Genomic DNA, 21871 nt, shown 5'->3' on the forward strand with positions numbered 1-21871 from the left:
TATGCCTCTGAATTAACAGGTGCTCCCCTACAGGTTGAAAACCCCTGACCAAGTGGATTCTGAACACTTGAATAATCATATTAAAACTTAAATATGAGTGATGTTTATCTTCCTCAAAATAAGTAATAGGCCTTTATTGGTACAAGAGCAATGGTTGACCATACATTCATACGAACTCTTCCTGTTCATGATTAGCTTTTTCCAGCTTTTCACCTGAGGACTTTATTTTGTCATGCACTCTCTTGACTGCAGTTTTAACTAAATTACATAAGCACAAAAACTAACTTTTTGACGATTGACATCGACTGTTAACAAAAGAAGCGTTATTACAAGTTACATTTTTACAAGCAATACAAAATATTTCAGAATTTACTGAAAACTAATTTAATTTGCATGGCTTATTGTGCTCTGTAGCATCTAAAGCTAGCGCCTCGGCAAATGTAATATCTCAATGTAACCGTCAATTAATCTGGCTAGCATAGCGTTACCTTCATGAAGCTGCCTGATATTCACTGACACCTTCTGCTCTGTCAGTAAAATAGTCCGGTAAATTTGGATTTTTTATTAGTAAAATATTAAATAACTTCACAGTTACACACATTGTAGTGACACCAAATTCAGTTCACACATCAGTGGTCTCTTGCTGGTTATACTACAACACTTAGTTTGGAAAAAAAAGGCTTTTGCATAATTTTGAGGATTTTTTTATTAGGACAAATATTAAATAAATTCACTGTTACACACTGTAGTTTCACCAAATTCAGACGAGCAAAACAGTGTGATTAAGGTTTTCTATTCGCTCCGCATTATAACTGTTAGCTGGTTTATTAAATACTCTTTATAGCCTTTTGCCTGTTGCTGCATTTTAAAGAGGGACATCATTTGCCTGAATTTGTCTGTGTTCTCCAGACCTGACCTAAACAGGAAGACTAATTGGTAGTTTAAGCAAGCATGATGGTCTGAAGATTGTTTTTTTAATTATTATTCTTATTATTTCTTTCTCATTATGATCTTCCTTACAAAATGGATAACACATCTTAATAAATACCATTTTAGAAATTAGATAAAAAAATATGAGACAGGGCACATAGGGCATCCTTGAACCAAAATTCCACCCTAAAATTATAACACACTGGCATTGCATAAAATATAATAACTGCAATGAGAATATTATATATTGAATATTTTCATCATGCTTCATTGTTTTGCGAACATTTAATGTCATCAGGGATTATGGACTAGGCCAATGAGGCCAGTTCCCCAGTGCCTCTTTATCGCCAGTGGTCTCTTACTGCAAAGCCTGCTATTGTCCAGAAACAAGCTACAGCAGGTTTAAGATTAATATAGATGAACAGTGCTTAAGTGTCTGTCAGCAACTGTTTACACAATGTAAAATAAGCTAAGAAATGAGAAAGGTTATCTGTACTGGCCTGAACAGTGCAGCTTTGATGATACATTCTACATTGTTACATTGGTTGTCTCTTTTACAATGTTTTACACAAATGGTGTGCTCAATTTTATAATTGCAACTGCTCAAAAGGTGTTTTCAAGAATGCATTGCGCCCAATGCACATAGCTACTGTACAGCAGGAATACTTGAGGGAATTTAATACATTTTGTACCTAAAAAAAAAAAGTGTCATTTCCAATATTTTAATTTCAGATTTTGGTAAACCCTTAAAATGTGTGTCAAATTTGTACTTCTTTGAGTCAGGTTACTTTATTCCAATTGCTCCTTCAAATAATGCTATATACTTTAGAGCTGTTGTATTGCCATTACTCCTTGAGAGCCAAACTAGAGTTGATGCAGAAAGTGACACAAGCTTCAAGGCAGTGGCTGCGTGATGAATAGCCTTGCAGAAGCCTACTCACTTATGTTCTGATTATATACAGGCTGAGGTGTACCTAGATGTACATAATGAGAAATGTGTGAGCACATGGAATTGATCACATGCTCTCATTTTGCCTCTAAAAAAACGCATGCTCTCATTCATCCCTGGCTTCCTTCAAATCGCTATTTGAACTGCCAGTATCCCTATTGTTTGACGTTTGTAAGCACAGTCAGCAATCAATTACTTTATTTTGGTAGTATCTGTACAATTTGGTTATTCACTATTGTCACATCATTCTATACCTTCTCCAGTGTTTGAATTTGGAGACCAGCTTCAGAGGACATCAGAGAACATACTTGACTAAACTTGGAGTAACTCAGTTAGATATTGAGGGGCAAGATTATTAAGAGTTTAGGAGAGCATTTGGATCATATAGTGTATACGATAGAGATAGGCAGCCAGTGTGCTGTAGATGCTGCAGTAGGAGGAGTTCAGATTTTTTTTAAGAGTGTACTAAGACGAGCTGCAAATATTTGTAAAAGTGTAAGTGTTTTTTGTAGATAGACCAATCTACAGTGGATTTCAGTTATCCAATCTTGATGTAACAAAGTCATAAATTGCAGTTTCAGCATCCTTGAGGCTTAAAGAGGAGCAGATACGAGAGATGTTACAGAGGTGAATGAAAGCCGATTTAAGTTTAGATTTTGTTTTCAATAAATGTTCACCTCATGACAAAATAAATAAATGTAAGCCAATGTTTACCAAGTTAACTATTATAACGTCATTAAATGGTATGACCGCCGATCAGAATAGTCATTAGGCCTATTAAGCCGCACATATGACTACGCACCAACAGATGGCGACCTACACATGTAAGCAAGCAGCGAAGTACAATGAGATCGCACCAAAACTTTATTTTAAAAGTGTCTTTATTTACTAGTGCAATAATAACACAGTAGCCTGTACTTTCGATAACGTTTTCGTTGGTCACATAGATCATTTATTGTCGTTCTGTTAAGAAGCCTTCAGATTGCTCGACAATCATTTTCCTGGATGTATTGGCTAGAAGTTCCTTTTATTTAAGTAATACCAGGCTAATCTAGCCCATTCAGGAAACTGAAAAATGTTTTTCAACAAATATCTACAGGTCGTGCAAACAAAAGCAACCCAATTTCTCACACAGCGCAACACTCACAAGCTGAAGAGGAAAGAAAGCAGAAAGCGCGCATATGCCTTATACCGTTTTATAATATGCTAACAGAGAACAGTGCACTCTGAATATTGAGAGTACAGAAAACAAGAACTTATCTTTCTGGTTATTAAACTGCATTTATTTGTCATGTTGCCGTGATGTTCCCAGAAACGATGAGAGTACGCTGAGTCGCATGTGGTTTAGCTATGGTTTGCGCAACTGAATGCCACAGTGCTGTCGCGCGCTCAGTCGCACTTTCATCTTGAGAGCTGGAGTTTTATTCTACTGCCTCGCGACTCATCCTCTGCTTGTTTGTTCCATTGTCTACAAGTCTTAACCTACAAACTGTTATATCGGTTAGAGGAAGTTTTGGACCAGGTTACTGGATTGTTCACCACCTTATATCCTCTGGATGTGCGTTCTGACCAACGATGTTTCAATGGACCTGAATGAGGAAGGATTATTTTGGTCCAAACAATAAATTGCTTGTTCGAACAAAAACGCGCGTGTTGCTCACTGGTAATAAACGCAATGATCATCGCCGTGATTTACATCGTTTTACCACTGTTTGGTGAGTTCGAATAAGCTTTTGCTTGTGCAGTGATTGATTTGTAAATGATATAGTAGACTACAGCCATGGACTTGTAGATAGACCGCAGTATTCGTGATTAACACCCAAATGTGACCACATAACACGTTTATTTTTTATTATTTTGTCCAAATGTTTGATATCCACACTTTTTTTTCGTGGATAACTTGGAATGTTTGGCTGCATGTGTCTTTTTTTAATTGATAGCTATGGAGAACCAGCTCTGTTTCAACTTAAAATATCAATGTGTAAATATTTTAGTCTTAAAAGCTGCTTAATGTTTTTAAATCCCTTTATATTTCATGGACAATATTATAAAAAATATAAAAAATCCGTACACTTTAAACTTATGATTTAAAACCTTATAATAGTATATCACCTATTTTATTGTTATTGTTGTTATTATTATTATTATTAGTAGTAGTAGTAGTAGTAGTAGTAGTAGTAGTAGCAGCAGCATCAGCCTAGTAGTAGTAGTAATGGGTATCAGTAGCCTATTATTAGTAGCCTATTAGTATTAGATTAGCCTAACTGTAAGAATTGATATTGCGTTTAATTAAAACATTGATTACATGTAATTAAATGTAGTCTACTGGTTGAGTTTTTGGTGGCGGAAGGCTGATCTCTGTGATCGTTGCGATCCTTTTTTGTAATGCCATTTATCCTATTATCGTCCTATACAGATGTGCTGTTATCTGTCGAAGACTCTTTCTTTACTAGTGCGAACCGCCTGGACTGTGTTAAGGCGAACGAGTTGTGTCTGAAGGAACCGGGATGCAGCACAAAGTACCGAACTATGAGGCAGTGCGTAGCGGGGAGGGAGAGCAACTTCAGTATGATGACTGGGATGGAGGCGAAGGATGAATGTCGGATTGCTTTGGACGCTCTAAAACAGAGCCCCTTGTACAACTGCCGGTGTAAAAGAGGCATGAAGAAAGAGAAGAACTGCCTACGCATCTACTGGGGAATCTATCAGCATTTACAGGGTGCGCTGACCTGGTCTTTACAGTACACAGTATACATCTAATACTGTGACTACATAGCTTTGTTTCAGACAGCATTTTGGCATTGTTTATATTAAAGACTAAGCAGCCTTTGCACTCCCATGCCAATGTAATACTAAGCTCTGTGCAGTCTTTTTCCACCTCACCGTTGGAGCTAAGGAATTGCTTTGCAAAGTTATCAGATAGGGTGACTGAAAAGTTGTCATATTCCTCTCTGAATTGTGTCCGTTAAAGTTTATGGAGTGTGCAGTCATCCAGTCTTCTATCTCTGATGCTTTTTGATGGTGTGTGCACTTGTGTGAAGGGGTAGGAACTCAGCTCAACTTACCAGTATACCTAATAAACCAGATAATGGCTGTGGAAATGAAACCAGCACCATGAGACAATGACCCAAATACATTTTCCTACAAACAAATTGGGAGGATATTACCAGGATTATAGTTTAAAACACATTAAATAACAACATAATAGAGTAATGAATCATTTATATTGCATATATCATATATTTGTATTTATTGATTCTGATGTATTTCTTCCTAAGTGACATTTTTTTTTTCTTTTTCTTTTAATATATTACAGGTAATGATTTACTTGAGGATTCTCCATATGAGCCTGTGAAATCCCAGCTCTCAGATATATTTCGACTGGCCCCCATCTATTCAGGTAGAATGTAACATTTTTAATCAGCTTTAACCACAAATGGAAAATTTCCTGTTGATACGAGCTTGTGAAAATGATAAACGTTGATATGTTATAGTTCAACCAGTAGGGTTTGTCCATAAAGACAGTATTTTATTTCATGTCCTACTTGTTTTCCTTCCTCCTTTTTCCTATTTATGCCCTTGTGAATGCATGCTATCTTCCAGTCTCTGGTCTTCTGGATCTTGCATGGGGAGACATAGTTCTGAATGCACATGCTTAGTGTTCAGTACACTGTAGCCATCTCAGGGGCAATGTTTGTTTTGCTTGGTTTGATGATGTAGCTGATTGAAAGTGCTGCTTATGTGTCAGTAGCGTTTTGAATACATTTATATTGGGTAAGGCTGAAATGAAATAACTTTATAAATGCTCCTTGGGTTATTGAGTCAACATAATCATGAGGGTAGGTGGTTGTGTGAATCTGGCCTGAGATGCATGGATGCTGACTTGGATCCCCCTCTAGGTGGCAATGTTGTTTCCTTCTTCTCCCAAAAAAGAGCAAAGATGCACTGTCAAAGGTTTTTGCAACAGATGGTGACAGCAAAGGTTTAAAGCCCCAGATGAAGTCAGAATGAATGTTTTCTTTTTTGAAGCAATTTATTTCCTCAACATAGACCTGTGAGTGTGTGACAGTGGGAGAACTTAATTAACAAGTTACTTTGCTGTCGTATCTGCAAGTATAAACTTTGTAAGGTTAACTTATTTTTAAATTCTTCAAACTGTAATTCAATATAATACAACATTTGTTACCTAGCTCACATTCACATTACTTGGCACTGTGTAGCTTAAAAACATGCTTTAAGTAATGTTGAAATTGTTTGAAAATAAATGCAATATATAAAATTAATTAAACTAACTAATAAAACTTAAAAATACAAGTTTTTTAATTATTAATAGTTAATTAGGTATATTTATTTTCTAGAGAGTAATCACACATAATTAACTTATTATTAAATAACTAATTTTTTTTTTCAGCATTCAAAATTAGATTACTCTTAAGTCTGTTTAAAACGGTTGAATATACTGAGACTACAATTTGCATGGATTGAATTGTCCATCCATTCAATATTGGTCTAAAGATTTTTATCAGATGCCAGAAAATTGTGAAATGCCTTCCAATCCATAGTGTAGTCTCCAGATGCTGTGTGAATATATGTCAGACTTATAAGATCTGACTCCTGGCTTTTACAGATGTGGAGGAAAAAGCAGTTGCTCGAGTTGCTTAAACTTTCAAAATTCAGTGTCACTGGTAAGCCATGTCAATCAAAATAATGAAAGCAAAGAACCATAAAGTCTGGTTAGAGCTTTCCTTAGGGAATCAGAGTAAGCCACAGTAATTAAAATAGCATGTACCTTGCTGTTTTTCCCTGACTCTCTTTTTGCGGTTGTGAGAACAGAGAGAGTTATGGTAGAGTGCTCTATAAATGAGGGTGCTCCTTATTCCCCTTTGGAAAGCTCTTTACATTGATTGACGGCTTAGATCCATGGCTAAGAAACAGGCCAAGCGGGGAATCAGTTCCCTTCCTACATTAGGATTTATGACACAGACACTGTGTTTGGTCAGAATACACACTGTAAGTGGTAGGTCACAGTTTTATGAGCACATCCTCCTTATGGCCATCAGATAAAGGTTTGCAAATGTTTTGTTTTCTTTTGTTTTCGAACTTAGACGATCATTTTACAAACATGTATTTTAATACATTATATCTTCAGTGGCTAAGAAACAGGCCAAGCGGGGAATCTGTCCCAAACTTAAAAGGAGATTTTTGACACACACTGAGGCATGGCAGACTGCAGTCTGGATGTCTGTCTGTAAGTAGTTGGTCACAGTTCCATCAGCACATCCTTCTCAACCCATCACATGGCCATCAGATAAAATAATGTTTTGTTTTGGAACTTGGAAGGTTATTCCACAAACATATAATATAATGCCTAATACCTTAAATAATAATATATTAAATTCATCTAGTTTAGGAGCAGTTTTTTTTTTCACAACTCACACAATTTGTCAGATATCACAACATTCTGAGTGATGATTTGTGTACATTCATTGTAGTCACCATTACATTTCCTGCCATTAATCGGTTCAGATTTTTTTTTATAAAACCATTGTTATATTAGTACAAAGTGTTTTTTAAATCACACACTATAAAGATTAAAAAAAAAAAAAAAAAAACTTATATGACATCACTAAGAGCTTGTTTAAGAATACAAAATAAAAGGCCAAGGGTCACAAAAAGTTTTTTTTTATTCTCTTTTTATAAAAAAAACAGCTGCACTTCATGGAGCCTCATTGGGGGTTCCCTGTGTGGAACATTCTAAGTCCTCACGAAAACTACCTCTTCCCCTTTCCGCTTTCCTGCTGAGTACCCTGCTGGGTTCTACCTGTATTGATGTCTGCTTTTTACTCGATTAGATGGCTTCTTGAATGCTCCAAGGCTTTCTATCTCTCAGATCTATTGTCCCTTATTTGCCTGATGTGTCCTCATGTGCTTTAGTGCCAATAAAACAAATGCAAAGACAGGGTGATGTCTGGGTCAATGTTTTTGTTCTATGTCACTTACTACAGTTCCCCTTCTGTCACTCACTCGACGTTATGTCAATGTAGTGACACTAGGGTCTCTGTTGAAAGCCTCAGTTACCTCTATCTTTGAGAAAAGGCCAATGAGAATTGTCTAACAGAATTTGCATACTCCTCCCCCGGACATATGGGTATAAAAGGAGGGAAGCGTGCATCTGTTCAGACAGATTTTTTCTTCGGAGCCGAGCGGTTGTGTTTCAGCGAGCTGAATAAATCCACTGCTGTTCCACTCACCTCTACAAGAGTGTAGGATGGTGGAGATATTGCGCAAATCAGCAGCTTTTCTCTTCTCTGCACCCCAGTGCAGACTACACCCCTGGGCGCTTCAACAGCCACCTAAATGAGTATATTCAGTAAATGAGTATATTTCTCTAAAAGAGCAACACTTGGACGTTGAATGTCTTTTTAAAGATGCATCTTTTTCAAGATGCCACCCGTCCTTGTGTTATTCCTGGATGCGGTCATTACCTCTCCGCTTCAGACAGCCACGGGCGCTGCCTCACGTGTCTGGACAGAGAACACACTGAGACAGCGTTTGTGGATGGTTCATGTTCTCACTGTGAGAACATGACCATGGCAACGTTGTGGTCGAAGCTTTCCTTCTTCCGGGGGGAGCCACTCTAGCCGCACCCCACGTCGTGCCTTGAACCCAAGGGTATAGTGGGCACCAAGGCTGGCACTGGAGGCAATTTTGGGAGTTCAACAGGCGTGGTTTCGCTGACCACCCATTATCCAGCATGCTCGTCTGCCTCCGTCCGGGTCTGAGATGAGACCAGCTCGCCTTACGGCCAGTCTGATGTCTCTTTCGGACCCCCCAAGCAGGATGAGGGTTTCGCCGCTGCATCGGAGAATGTCTTGGCGGACTCTGACGCTGAGGACTCAATGGGGCTGTCTGAGCTGAGCTGTTCGCTTTGCTTGCCAGGGCCGCCGCGAGTGTTGGGCTGGACTGGAACCCTCCGTCCTCCCCTCAGCCCTCGCGGCTAGACGATTGGCTCACAGAAGTTTGTTTCTTTCCGGAGGTGCACGATGAGCTGACAAAAACGTGGCTGGCACCTTTTACTGCCCAAAACAGAGTTCCTCGCTCGACCTGCTCTCACGGCGGGGCAGTGCATGGGTACACAAAACTCCTTCAGGTGGATAAGGCAGTTGCAATGTACTTTGCACAGCAGTTCTCGGCGGTGAATAAGCAGATGGATGCCATCCAACATATCTTGCCCCGCTGCAGCTCAAGATCCTGCACCCCATTTCCTCACCGAGGGCGTCTCCTTGCGGCGGTGAAATCTCAGGAAGCTCCGCCCCAGCCCGAGCCCAGCTCTCATCCCCAGCTTAGAGCACCCCGCAAGAGGTGGACCCCCCTCTGTCTCACGGACTTCCTTCTGGACCCGGAAGGCTCCCAAGCGTTCCTGAGATGGGCAACCCAGGGAGAGAGATGTCTGCCACGGACCTGGTGTCCAGACCACTCGATCTCCCGGTGGAGGGCCGGGTGTTAAATAGTTTGTTCCTTTTCTTTGTTTGCTGCACCACCAATGGGCTGCGGTTCCTACATTTTCAAAAAAAAAGAGAAGTTTCCTCACTCCCTGGGTCAATTAGCTGGTGCTGGTTCTCACGGAGATCAGACACAGAGCACTTGCATTCGGGCCCCCATGAACCAGGACCATCCGACTCGGCTAATCGATTGAGTTCGCCAGGCACCTGCCCTGCTTCAGTGGCGTCCTCTTTACCTCGGTGCAGGGCAAATGTGGAGCAAAACGCCATGCATGCGGAGATCGCAACCCTTCTGCGCAAGGACATGATAGAACCTGTCACTCCAGCCAAGATGGAGAAGGGATTATACAGCCCTTACTTCATCGTACCCAAGAACTGGGCCTTACACAGACTCCCATTCAAGATGCTGACACATAAACGTATTCTAACATGCGTCCGGCATCAAGATTGGTTTGAGGCGGTAGACCTGAAGGATGCGTACTTTCATGTCTCAAGATTATCCTGTCACACTACCACACACCTCAGCCGTTTAGGGCTTCGGGTCAACTGGGAAAAGAGCAAGCTCTCCCCGGTTCAGAGCATCTCTTTTCTCGGGATGGAGTTAGACTCAGTCTCAATGACAGTGCACCTCACAAGTGAGCGCGCACAATTGGTGCTGAACTACCTGAGTTCATTCAGACTGGGCACAGCGGTTCCACTGAAACAATTTCAGAGCCTCCTGGTTGCGCTGCTTGGGTTGATGCATATGAGACCACTTCAGCACTGGTTTCAGACTCGAGTCCCGAGATGGGCATGGCACCACGGCACATATTGTGTGACCCTCAACCCTTCCTGCCATCACTTATTCAGCCCTTGGTCAGACCTCTGTTTTCTGTGGGCAGGAGTCCCCCTACAGCAGGTGTTCAGATGCGTCATAGTTACTATGCCTCCCAGTTGGGCTGGGGCACCATGTGCAACGGTCACGCAGCCGCTGGCTCCTTGATGGGGTACCAGCTGGGTTGGCACATCAACTGCCTAGAGTTGCTGACTGTATTTCTTACCCTACACTTTAATCTGCCGTTGATCCGCGGCAAGCACGTGTTGATTTGCTCCGACAACACAGCGACAGTAGCGTATATAAATCACCAGGGCGGTCTTCGCTCTCGTCGCATGACGTAACTCGCCCGCCATCTCCTCCTTTGGAGTTAGCAGTGCCTCAGGTCGATGCACGCCACTCATATCCCAGGCAACCTAAACACCACATGGACGTGCTGTCCAACGGAGAGTGGAGATTCCACCCTCATGTGGTCTAGCTGATTTGGGCTCGGTCTTACAATCTCCAGGTTGAGCCGGTCTTGTTCTGTGTTTTGACAGGTCAGAATACGTAGAATTCAGTAATACGATGGTAGGTCCTGCCCGTTGAGGCAGGACCTACCACCGCGCCACTTCCATGTGTGGCTGGTAAGCCCATTTGACGTATTAACCTCCCCTGCTGGGGAGGATGTGGTCTCTGCAGGGTCTTTCCCCCGAAAGAATAGAATTGGAAAAGAACGGCTTCCCTGATGCATGTTATAGCGTAACTGCTTTCCTCCCTCAGGGATGTGGGGAACTATATGACATCTCTTGGGGTATTGGGGAAGGTTACGCGCAGTCTGATGCACCTGCTATTTTCTCACACATCAGCTTGCTTGCACCTGCATCAGCAGTCCACATAACACGGTTTAGCGTTAAGGCGTTTTTAGATAGGGACCCATAGTGTCACTAAATTGACACAATGTTGAGTGAGTGACAGAAGGGGGAACGTCTCAGTTACTGTCGTAACCTCCATTTCCTGATGGAGGGAATGAGATGTTGTGTGCCTCTTGCCACAACACTGTGCTAAGCCGCTGAAATGGCCGGGACCTTGCTCCTCTGCTCAAAACCTGTCTGAACAGATGCACGCTTCCCTCCTTTTATACCCATATGTCTGGGGGAGGGGCATGCAAATTCTGTTCACCAATTCTCATTGGCCTTTTCTCAAAGATAGAGGTAAACGAGGCTCTCAAGAGAGACCCCTAGTGTTTCTACATCTATACAACTTCTCGTTCCCTACATCAGGTAATGGAGGTTACGACAGTAACTGAGACATTTTTGCAGATGGAATGGATTGACATGTGCTGTCTTCCTCAGCTTATAAATATAGATGTATGTATTGCTTTTAAATGTCCTGAAATGTAAAAAACAAACAAATACACTTGGTGAGGACAGTAAATATAAACTAGGAAATAAAGAGTTGATCCAGTTCATCTGGCCTGAATGATGGGTCAGATGAATATGGTGTATTGATGGAAATGGAAACTCCTCTGCCTTTGTTTTGCATTTACCCATAAGAAAGTGAGTGTTAGAAATATATATGACAGAAGGAGAGAGAAGGAAAGGTGTGGGAGCAAAAGAGAGCCATATTAGAGGTGAGAGGTTATAAGTGTGATGACAAAAGTTAAATAAAATAAATTAAGTGGAATTTTATAACTGTAAAAAGAAACTGCATGAAAGCATAAAAACAGAGGGAATTGGCAAATTAAATGTAAGTAGGTTGCAGTAAGTTTAAAGATTTGAGGAAACTGCCACTTTTCACAGCTAGTTTATTCACACTTATTTGGCATTTTCTTTTTCTCTGATCCGAGTTGACTTTACATTACCTCCACATCATTAGGTGTTATGCAAGAGGAGAACAGAGACAAATCAAGTGACTAAACACCCAGAACACAGTTTACTCCAGCACACTGTCATTCCATGTACTGTTCCAGAACATATGAACTGGAACAACTTTAGAACCACAGAAAATCAATAAAAATGCACCAGTTTGTATAAACATGAGCTGTTATAGTTATGTAGCTGCATGGTGTAAAATTGGGGTGTTTGTTGATGAAGTACTCTGTAATATCAGCCAATTGTCCTTTTAGTTCTCAGTGACTCTGTGAGACAAATGGGGCCTGAGAGAGAATGTGATGCAAATTGTAATAGCCAGTCTGCTATAAAGCCTGAGTTGGCTGGACTGAAATTACCTAAATGATGGTGTAGCCATAAGAAAAGAAAAGGACATCAAACAACCTCGGAAAGCACAGCTTTGAATAAGGATGACATTTTTCATTTCTTGGGTTTTCCAGAGTGCTTTTTTGTCATTACAACCATTTGTCTGTCATTTTGGAGATGTGAAAGTACCCCAACACTCTGCTGTGAACTAATGTTATTTCTCCCTTGAAATATATATTTCTCTACCTTTAGGCAGGTATCCTATCCCACCTCTCCTTTAATTGATAGGAAAAAGCAAAGTCTTGCATTCTTCCTGGTTATGATGTATAAACAACGATAAACTTTATTTTTGTGGTTTAGCAGAAGGTTATAGCATCCTCTTCCCATTTATATCAACCTTGGAAAGTGTGAGTTGTATGTCATTTCAGGCTTGCTCTGAAAACCTTTTCAAAATCACCACTGACATAATGCCGTGAAGCTGTCAACACCTGTAGCTAGCTAGTGCTGCAGCACCGCTTGGTTAATCAACTCTAGACAGAGAAAACATAACTACACTGTGTGCTGGCCACTATAAACTCTCCAACAAAACATGGAGATAGTTCATGTAAGGGGCCGTGCATTCACATGTTTTTGTCTGTGCTGTTTTTCAACCATTTTCCTATGTAACCATGCACTAGATAGGTGTCTTTGACCATTGTTCAGCGTCTCGCAGGAGTGCATGTCAAGTTAAAAAGAACTTCATCTGTTAAAAATACTTTTTATTGTGTCAGAAAAACAAAATGCTTTAGCCCCTTTCTAAAAATATTTTTTTTTAAAAGGTGGTGAGTGAGCCTTTTTCCCCACACTTGGGGTAAAAGGCTCCCTCACTTGAGCTAAAAGGCCCCTAGGGGATTTAAAGTGATATTGAATAGATACTGACAGTTTGTCAACTAATGCAAATCATTTTGAGACAGCAAGTCTAAGTCATCCATGTCCTGTGAATTTCAAAACACATTTTGAATTTTATTACATCTCAAGTATTCTATAAACAAAAAGAATCTCTATTATGATTGGATGAGTCAATGTGAACCAACATTGAAAATTTTTCATAACAAATTTTAAACAATTTGTTTAATATGGGCTTTTTACCCCAAATGCTATCGTTTCACTTATTGGACAGTTATTGTAAATTTTTGATTCAATGACCTTACACCAAACTGAAAATGATAAGTATTTTGTCTCAAAAGAAATGTTAATTTCAGGGATGTTCATTAGCTACATAAATTTGCAACATTTTACAAAATTATAAAAATTACATAAAATTGCCTCAGAATCTAACATTTGACACCACATGCAAATATCCCATGGAACAGGATTATTTGCCAGTGTATTATCACTAACAGGTGTTTAGGAAAGTACTGTGGTAGTTTTGTTGCTATTTAGTGTTTTGGGAGAAAGAAAATCGAAGGAGACTTTTACCCTGCAGAGCCTATAGCCCTGTTGTTTTATTATCTATACATTTCCATATTGATTGTGTGTGATATGCACATTTAGTAAATTGTCCAGTAAAGGTAAGGATTTTTCTGTAATTTAAGTGGCTGCATATGTGAACGAGGCTATTGTCCTTCCTTAATGGAAATGGGCGGCTGAGGATTAGAGGTTACATGAGTCCAAACTGTTTGAAATCCCTAGTTCAGTTTATCGTGCACCCACATATCCCAACAATAACCAGGAAATAATTGTTACATTTATTCTATAATTGAATTTTTTAAATCAAATAATCAATTAGTTAAATTCTGATGCATGACGCACAACTAACTAATAACTAACAAGCCCAAAAAGGGACTTCTTTTTCATAAATGATAAATCGGTCAACATCTAATCATGTAAAGCATGTTTTTCAGGTTTTTAATTAGTGAATGTTTAGTGTCTACATTCACATGCCACAGTTCTGCTGTTTCCACACATTGCCCACCCACCTTTGCTCTGTGCTGTGTATTTATTTGATACCTCTCTTGACACAAAACACCGGAACTCTTTTCATCTCGTCAAGAGTAGGATCACAATGCTTGACAAGCTATCCTCTAACTGCTCACCCTACGAAGTCAACACTCCATCCCCACAATAAATGATTGGTGCACCATTACTGCTGTTCTGGGAAAGTCCATCATGCAATGCAAAAGCCTGTTCTAGAATTATGATTAATTATCTTATTGGAGTAATATTATTCTCATGGCTTATTGACAATAATATTACACATATAGGTATAGCTTTGAAGCAAAATCTTTTAGAAACAGGGATGAGATTATTTATCAAAATATACCACAGTCAAAATATCTTTAAAAGGGAAACATGAATAATTAATAATAACTCGTTATAATTAATATTTATGAACGTTTGGATCAGTTAATCCTCTGGGGTCTGAGGGTGTTTTGTGCCCTGGAGAAGTTTTGACATGCCTTGACATTTGTGCTTTTTTCAGTTGCTTAAAAACATATTAATGGCTAAAGTCTGATAACACTGTATTCTGCACAAACTGGGCTACAATAATATGTGAGAAACATGTGTATACATGTTTGTATTTTTTGAGAAAATAATTTTCTCAAATGTGTATGCATGGTTTTTGAAAAAACTAAAATTTCAAGTAATTAAAATAAGGCCATATAACATTTGTCCACAATACTTTGGAGAACTGGATCTTGTAGCCTAGAGCTTTTGCTACAAAATGATGTGAAAACCATCCTGATTCATACAAAACAATATAGTAATTTAATTTTGTAAGACACCTTTTAGTGTCATATGCGAGGAGGCGTGAACTATCATGAATATTGATTGTAATTCACACCTTAGAAGACAAAGACCCCTCCCCTGGCCCTATCACTGAGGAATGTGACAGAAAGAGAATGAATGTGAGGATTACTTAATGTTAGACCTACACTATCATTAAAAGAATCTCTTCTGCTCTTCAAGACTGCAAAACAGTGATATTTTGAACTCTTTTTACAATTTAAAAGAACAGTTTTCTATTTGAATATATTGTAAAATGCAATTTGTGATCAAAGCTGAATATACTTTTCAGCATCATTGCTGCAGTCTTCAGTGACACATGATCCTTCAGAAATCATTATAATATGATGATTTTCTAATATGGGCATATTTAAAGTGCGTTTTACTAATTTAACCTGAACACATATTTGCAAGCACAAGCTTTGTTGAGGATAATGAGGCAGTATAAACACTAGTTAGAACAAAATCTAAACATTCATATAATTTTTATATCATATTACATATCATATTTATATCATACAGCATACAATTTAAATGCCTACTTTAGCCAAAACAACATTTAAATGTAACTAAAACTTGCTTATTAGGAGTCATATTTTAATACTCTGAATCCTGGCTGGCAAGTCTGGAAACAGTCCCACTAGTAAGATATGTATATGTTTAAATAAATAGCATGTCAACTAATATATAAGTAAAACTAAATGGCTTACTCATCCGAAATTGTATCCTCGGCTGGATCAAGTCTCTCTTCAAAATACAAATGTTCATCGGAATCCTGCTCTTCTTCTGAGGAAAATTGTAACTCTTCGTCACTATCCAGGAGCTTTCTCACCTGTGTATCGTGCGTCTTCCAAATGCGCAGAAAAGTTAATGAACTTGTTGTTTTTAAGGCACATTCGGGGCGTTTACCATTTGCATTGATTGCCTCAGCACATTACCGTATGAATAGCGCCCTCTGCCCGTGGGTGTGATCACATTAGGTATAATTAGCTGAGCCAGGAGAAACTGTACATCGCTTTGTTTCATACAGATTACATTTTATTTAAAAGTAGACCTTTTATGCTTTCTTTAGACATGTTTCACGTTTGTGTGATAAGTTTGTGTCGTGGAGTTTCAGTACATTTTTTTGACTTGTTTCAGATATATGCTCGTGAACACAGAGACTGCTTACAGCTCACCCTTTTTATTTTCTTTATTTTACAAAAGCACAATGTTTTATTGTTATTGTGAGTGCACACAAATAAAAGTAGACCCTTTATAGTTTCTAATGATGTCTTACAATTATCTGTATGCCCCAAAATGAGTACTTTATGTTGTTTCCGCTGTACTGACGAAACCAGAGGGTTAATAGAATTAAATTGATGTAGCTGAATTAATATTACCATCAATTTATCTGTTCCTCTAGCGAACAATTCTCAGAAAGGATATCTTTTGTGACCTCACAAAAATAACTTTTCCTTAGCATGTAGCTGTGATCGAATCGTTACATTGACGTTGATTTACAAGCAGAACAGAATCAACTCGCAGGAATGTACACAAAAGTTTATTTAACTAGAATACGAACACATAACTAATCTAAACAAAAACATACACATCGAAATCACTCATAAATTGATGGTTCCTTGAGTCGATGGTGCTGAAGTTACAACCAATTACTTCTGCTTTGAATGAAGAAATTATGATGATCTGTGGTGTTCATTGACTCCATGGTAGAAGAAATTACACATGGCTCAAGGTGTTGAGACCTGCCGCCCTGCAACAGGGGGAAGAGAGATTCAGGAGAAAAGAGGAAGAGAGAGTCAGGAGAAAAGAGGAAGAGTAAGAGGCAGTATGTGTCTTTTAACTTCTGCTGGAGGTCCCTCCTCTCGAATCTGGCTTGACCAATGAGAAGGGTGCAATTTCCAAGTGGAAAAGGTTCCTTTGTTTGAAAGCTGACTCATTTGCATGATTGGGGGTTAGTTTAAGCCCCTTTATGCTCTGATTAATATAGCAAGCATACAATGCATGCTGTCAGAATTATACATATACCATTGTGCAGGATGTCACACAAGAATTAATTTGGTTGGAAACATGATACTAAATAATTTTACATTAGCTGTTAGTCCTGTCATTAGTCATACATAAAACAGTATACAGTACAAAAACAAGACAGCAATAATCCTATACACAATGTCCTGGGGATATACATGTGAATTTATAGACAGTTTGTCTATAATTTAATGAAGAAAAATCTGTTGTTCTGGGCTTTGAGTAAATTTCTTATGGCGGAAAGATTGTTCTGGCATGCAGCTATCCTCCCCCGCTTGGAATGTCACTGATGTCCACTAGTTGCTGGACCTTGTAAAGACAGTGTAAAGGCTTGATAATGATCAGTGGGGGAACAGATATAACAGAGTCAGCTTGGGCCTACTTGGACCTTTGCTTGTTACAATCTTGAGACATCTGTTGTCTTATTCATTAAATAATGTATAATTGTGTGTCTGATTGGTCCAGATGCTACACTCACATACAATTAAATTCAAGTAGCCTAATAGCACGGAGGAAAAAAAAATCTTTGAGTTTATAAGCTGTAAACAGATCTTTCGTCACGTTTCGCTTGTAACTTTATGAAACATAAACAGAAAAAAGTGGACCAATCACAGCTGGTGTTGTCTGCATCGACGCAATGCACATTAACATTTAACATTTACATTGTAGGCTATGCTTTAACTGCCTTAGCTACTTATAGCCTATGCGGTTCAATGCAGAAGTATAAATCAGACTTTACATTACAGTTCAGAAGATTATAAAGCAAAAATAATAAAAAGAGTAGTTCCATAGTCTGACTTGTGCTTCTGAGTGAATCAGTTATATACTATGTAGTTTCACAATTTTATTTTGCAGGCCATCTTGTCAATGCTCCCATGCAGTTACTGTATTTTCTATCTAGGCAATAGGCATGCAAGTACAGCTCCAATCTACTTTAATATTATTGTTTTCTAATTGAATTTGTAGTAATATATAATACATACATTTTGCTTCACACATTTTTAGGAAGGTCCAGCTTATGCGTATGCATGTTCTTGAGGAAAATAAAAGTGCTTTTTCTACAGGTGGTCCATCATCTCCTCCTATACTGCTTCTAGAATAGTGACTCTGCTCTTTTAGTTTATTTATTTGACATCTGAACAATTTGCACATTAAAAATAAATTTGTAAAAACAGGTTGACAACTGTAGACTGTTGGAAGTTATTTTACTTTGGCCATGTCCACACTAATATGTTTTTGGTTTTCATTTTCACAAAATCATAGTTTCACAAAGTATGCATACTAGAGTGCGTTTTTGAAAGTCTTGTTCCAGTGTGGATGAGAGGCTTGAACGTAGCTAAATCAATGCATTTTCAAAACATATATTAGTGTTTCCGTGGCCTCTGTTTGACATAATTTTTCAGCTTTTTTTCCTTTTTTGTCAAAAGCGACTTATGTGAGGGTTATTTTTTATTTATTCAAATATAATCACATAAAGGGTTCCCCTTTAAAAACTCATCTCACCTCTGTCTTCTGAGCATGTTATTGGCTATATGCCACTGATAATGTGTAGAAAATCTAGAGACATACAGTAAACATTTAGCATTATTTCAAATAATTATTATTTTGGCATTTAATATTAATTATACATACAGTGTGTATATGTATATGTATATAGAGAGAGATATTATATTCATCTTAGGTCTTCTATAGCCCATCACATTCATTCTACCTTATGTCTCTCTGCTTTCTGAAGGTTAAATGTTCTCCTAAATGTGATGGGAGATGTTGAGAGAAAAGCGGAAAGCTAAGAAAAGTGATTGATTGTCATTGACCTAGACTCCTGGCCTGCAGGGGACACACTGATAAAAGATAGACTGAAGAGGTGATAAGAGATTAACTTATCAACTGTTAGCGCAGAATGGTATTGTAACCAGAGGTGTATAGCAATGAAATACAAATACTTAGTTACTGTAAAAAAAAAAAAAATTGTACTTTATTGAGTATACATATTTCTTTGGACTTTTTCTTTCACTTTAGAACATTTTGAAGAGAAAATTGATACTTTTACCCCGATAAATTTCTCCAGACCCTTTTGTTACTTTTGTGACTGAACACCTAAAAAAATTAAATAAATAACAGCAGTATGTGCAAAAATACATGCAGAATGGCGATAGTGGTGTGTGATTTGTTGAAAGAGTCATTTGAGTCGAACCTTTTAAATTTGATTTCTTTGAACTGATCAAAAAGATTCAAAAAGTGGTCTGAATGATTCATTTTGAGAATCACGAATATTAATCAAAATCACAAGTGAAGCACATGTTCTGTCATCTGTCTCCACTGGGGAAGACAAAAAACTGCTCAAGTTAATTTTGTTTTTTCGACTAATTAAATATATAAGTTTAGGCTTAAACATTATGAAAGCTGTGAAATAATGAAGTTATGTGTGATCCCGCCTTTCTAGGAGACCTGTTCATATAAAAGTCAATCACATGTGTTTACATTTTAAATTTAACAAGATATGATGTGTATGAATAATTACCAGCACTCATGAAAATGTCCAAAAATATTTATTTTTATATTTTATGAAGATGTGAATGGTCTTTGCCAAAGAAAAATTTGTTTTCTGGTGGCTGCTAAAGTGTTATATTTGCTTTGTAGCACATTTATGCTTCAGTATGTGGTAACTAAGGTTTTCTGGATGGTTGCTAGGGCATGCTATGCAGTTACCAATGTGATCTCTGCTGTGTGTTTTGGCGCATTGCTACAGTATGTGGTTGCCAGGTTGTTACTATGCTGTTGCTAAGTTGTTTTCTCTGTTTTTTGCACATTGCTTTGCAGTTGACAGGGTGTTCTAGTTGGTTGTCGGGTTGTTGCTATGCTGTTAAGTTGTTTTAACTGTGTTTCAGCAAATTTCTATGCAGTTGCCAGGGTGTTCTGGGTGGTTGCTTATTGGCCCCATAATCCCATAAATATGATCATTCTGATTTGACTTGAATGGACCAAAAACTCATTTATAAATAAAAACGTATTTATTTTTTCAGGTGGCCAGACCTTTAAAGCTAAAAAAAAGCACATAAATGCAGCATGAGAGTAATACATAAGACTCCAGTGGTTTCATCAATTGTCTTCTGAATGGATCAAATAGTTTTTTGGGTGAGAATAGACCAAAATATAACTCTTTTTCGACTATAAATTTTGACATCAGCAATCTTCTTGGCGATCAGGATTTCAAGTTTGATTAGACTTCCTATAGCGCCACCTAGGGCACTGCGTCAAGCATACATCATTACGCATGCGTCAAGCACTAGAAAGTGAAATCAAGCTTGAAATCATGATCGTGCCTAGAGATTGCAATGGCAAGATATACAGTCAAAATTAGTTACAGTTTGGTTTGTTTACACCCAAAACCAACTGAATCGCTTCAGAAGACACACATTTAATCACTGTAGTAGTATGGATAACTTTATATTCCCTTAATGTGCTTTTTGTAGCTTGAAATGTCTGGCCACCATTCACTTGCATTGAATTGATCTAGAGCTGAAATATTCTTCTAAAATCTTTTTTTTTTGCGTTCTGCTGATGAAAGAAAGTCATACATATCTGGGATGGCATGAGAATGATGAGCACCAACAATCAAATAAGTTGCCATGGGTTTAATTAACTGTTACATAATTTATGCAATTTAAATGTACTTTTGATACTTAAATTCATTTAATATCAGTTACTTTAATACTTTTATTAGAGTCATTTTCTCATGAGCTACTTTAGCTTTTACTTGAGTCAGTTTCCATGAAGGTAACTTATGACAAATGGATACTTTATACAACACTAATTGTAAAAAAAAATTCTCACACTGTTTAATTATTATTTTTTTAATTATTATTTTTCATTTGCAATTGATTGCTTTTGGTGGTGGTTTTCTGAGTTGTTCCAAACAAAATTCTGATGCCTTTCTTTTTTCTTTTTTTTATCTTTTTTAGCTCCAACTATTATTGCTGTGGTGGCATATTCAAGTGCAACCAAAGTCTGTGGAAGTTGAAATGTTTTTGCATATTTGCTGTTCATTGAAGTTTTAAGTGTCATTGCTGTCCCTGTTCACTTTCATAATTTATTCATGCTGCTGTTTTGCACTCCTCTGTAGAACAATGCTCACTCAACACTCTCTGATTGCAATGTAAAAACAAATAGCACTTATTTGTAATAATATTTTTTTTTGGTAATGTTACTGTTACTTAATTTTGTTTGAGTGTGTGGGTTTTGTTTGTTATTTGAATAACATTTACTACTGTTACAAGGGCAGACTGAACAACAAAGAACTCAGAAGTTGATTTTCCTGCCTGCAGGCTAATAGCGTAATATAACACAAAGCATCAACAGGGTCTTCTCTTCAAACACTGGCATGCTGCCCCACTCTGACCAGAAATCATTTAGCCAGAGGTGACCAGATCTAAGTCCTGCTGTTGTCTCTATGATTGGATTGAGAAGTAGGGGAATGATTCATCATTGTTAATGGACACTGCTGACAGCTGGAATCAGTAGGGGCGATGACCATGCCAGCTCTATCCTCAGCCAATCACCACAGATGCATGCAAATTTACACAATTACAATGCCAACAAGTGCCAGTCAGGAGGTAGGTAGTTTAGGCTACCAAACAATTGTAAATAATAATTTTTTTAAACAGGTGGGGGTTATAAATGGAATATGTCTTATGTTTACATCTCT

General features: G+C 38.2%; 1 protein-coding gene across 1 annotated transcript in view; it reads left to right on the top strand.

Moving 5' to 3' along the window:
* Window positions 1-3322: 3322 nt before the first annotated feature.
* LOC127617685 (GDNF family receptor alpha-1-like) overlaps window positions 3323-21871 on the top strand; it is a 113080-nt gene continuing 94531 nt past the window's right edge. The window contains exons 1-3 of the mRNA XM_052089731.1: window positions 3323-3594; window positions 4296-4598; window positions 5196-5279. Coding sequence (XP_051945691.1) covers window positions 3555-3594; window positions 4296-4598; window positions 5196-5279 — 427 coding nt within the window. The 5' untranslated portion in view covers window positions 3323-3554. The remainder of the gene's footprint in view (window positions 3595-4295; window positions 4599-5195; window positions 5280-21871) is intronic.

Source organism: Xyrauchen texanus, chromosome 24 (assembly GCF_025860055.1).
Source record: "Xyrauchen texanus isolate HMW12.3.18 chromosome 24, RBS_HiC_50CHRs, whole genome shotgun sequence".
Taxonomy (NCBI): Eukaryota; Metazoa; Chordata; class Actinopteri; order Cypriniformes; family Catostomidae; genus Xyrauchen; species Xyrauchen texanus.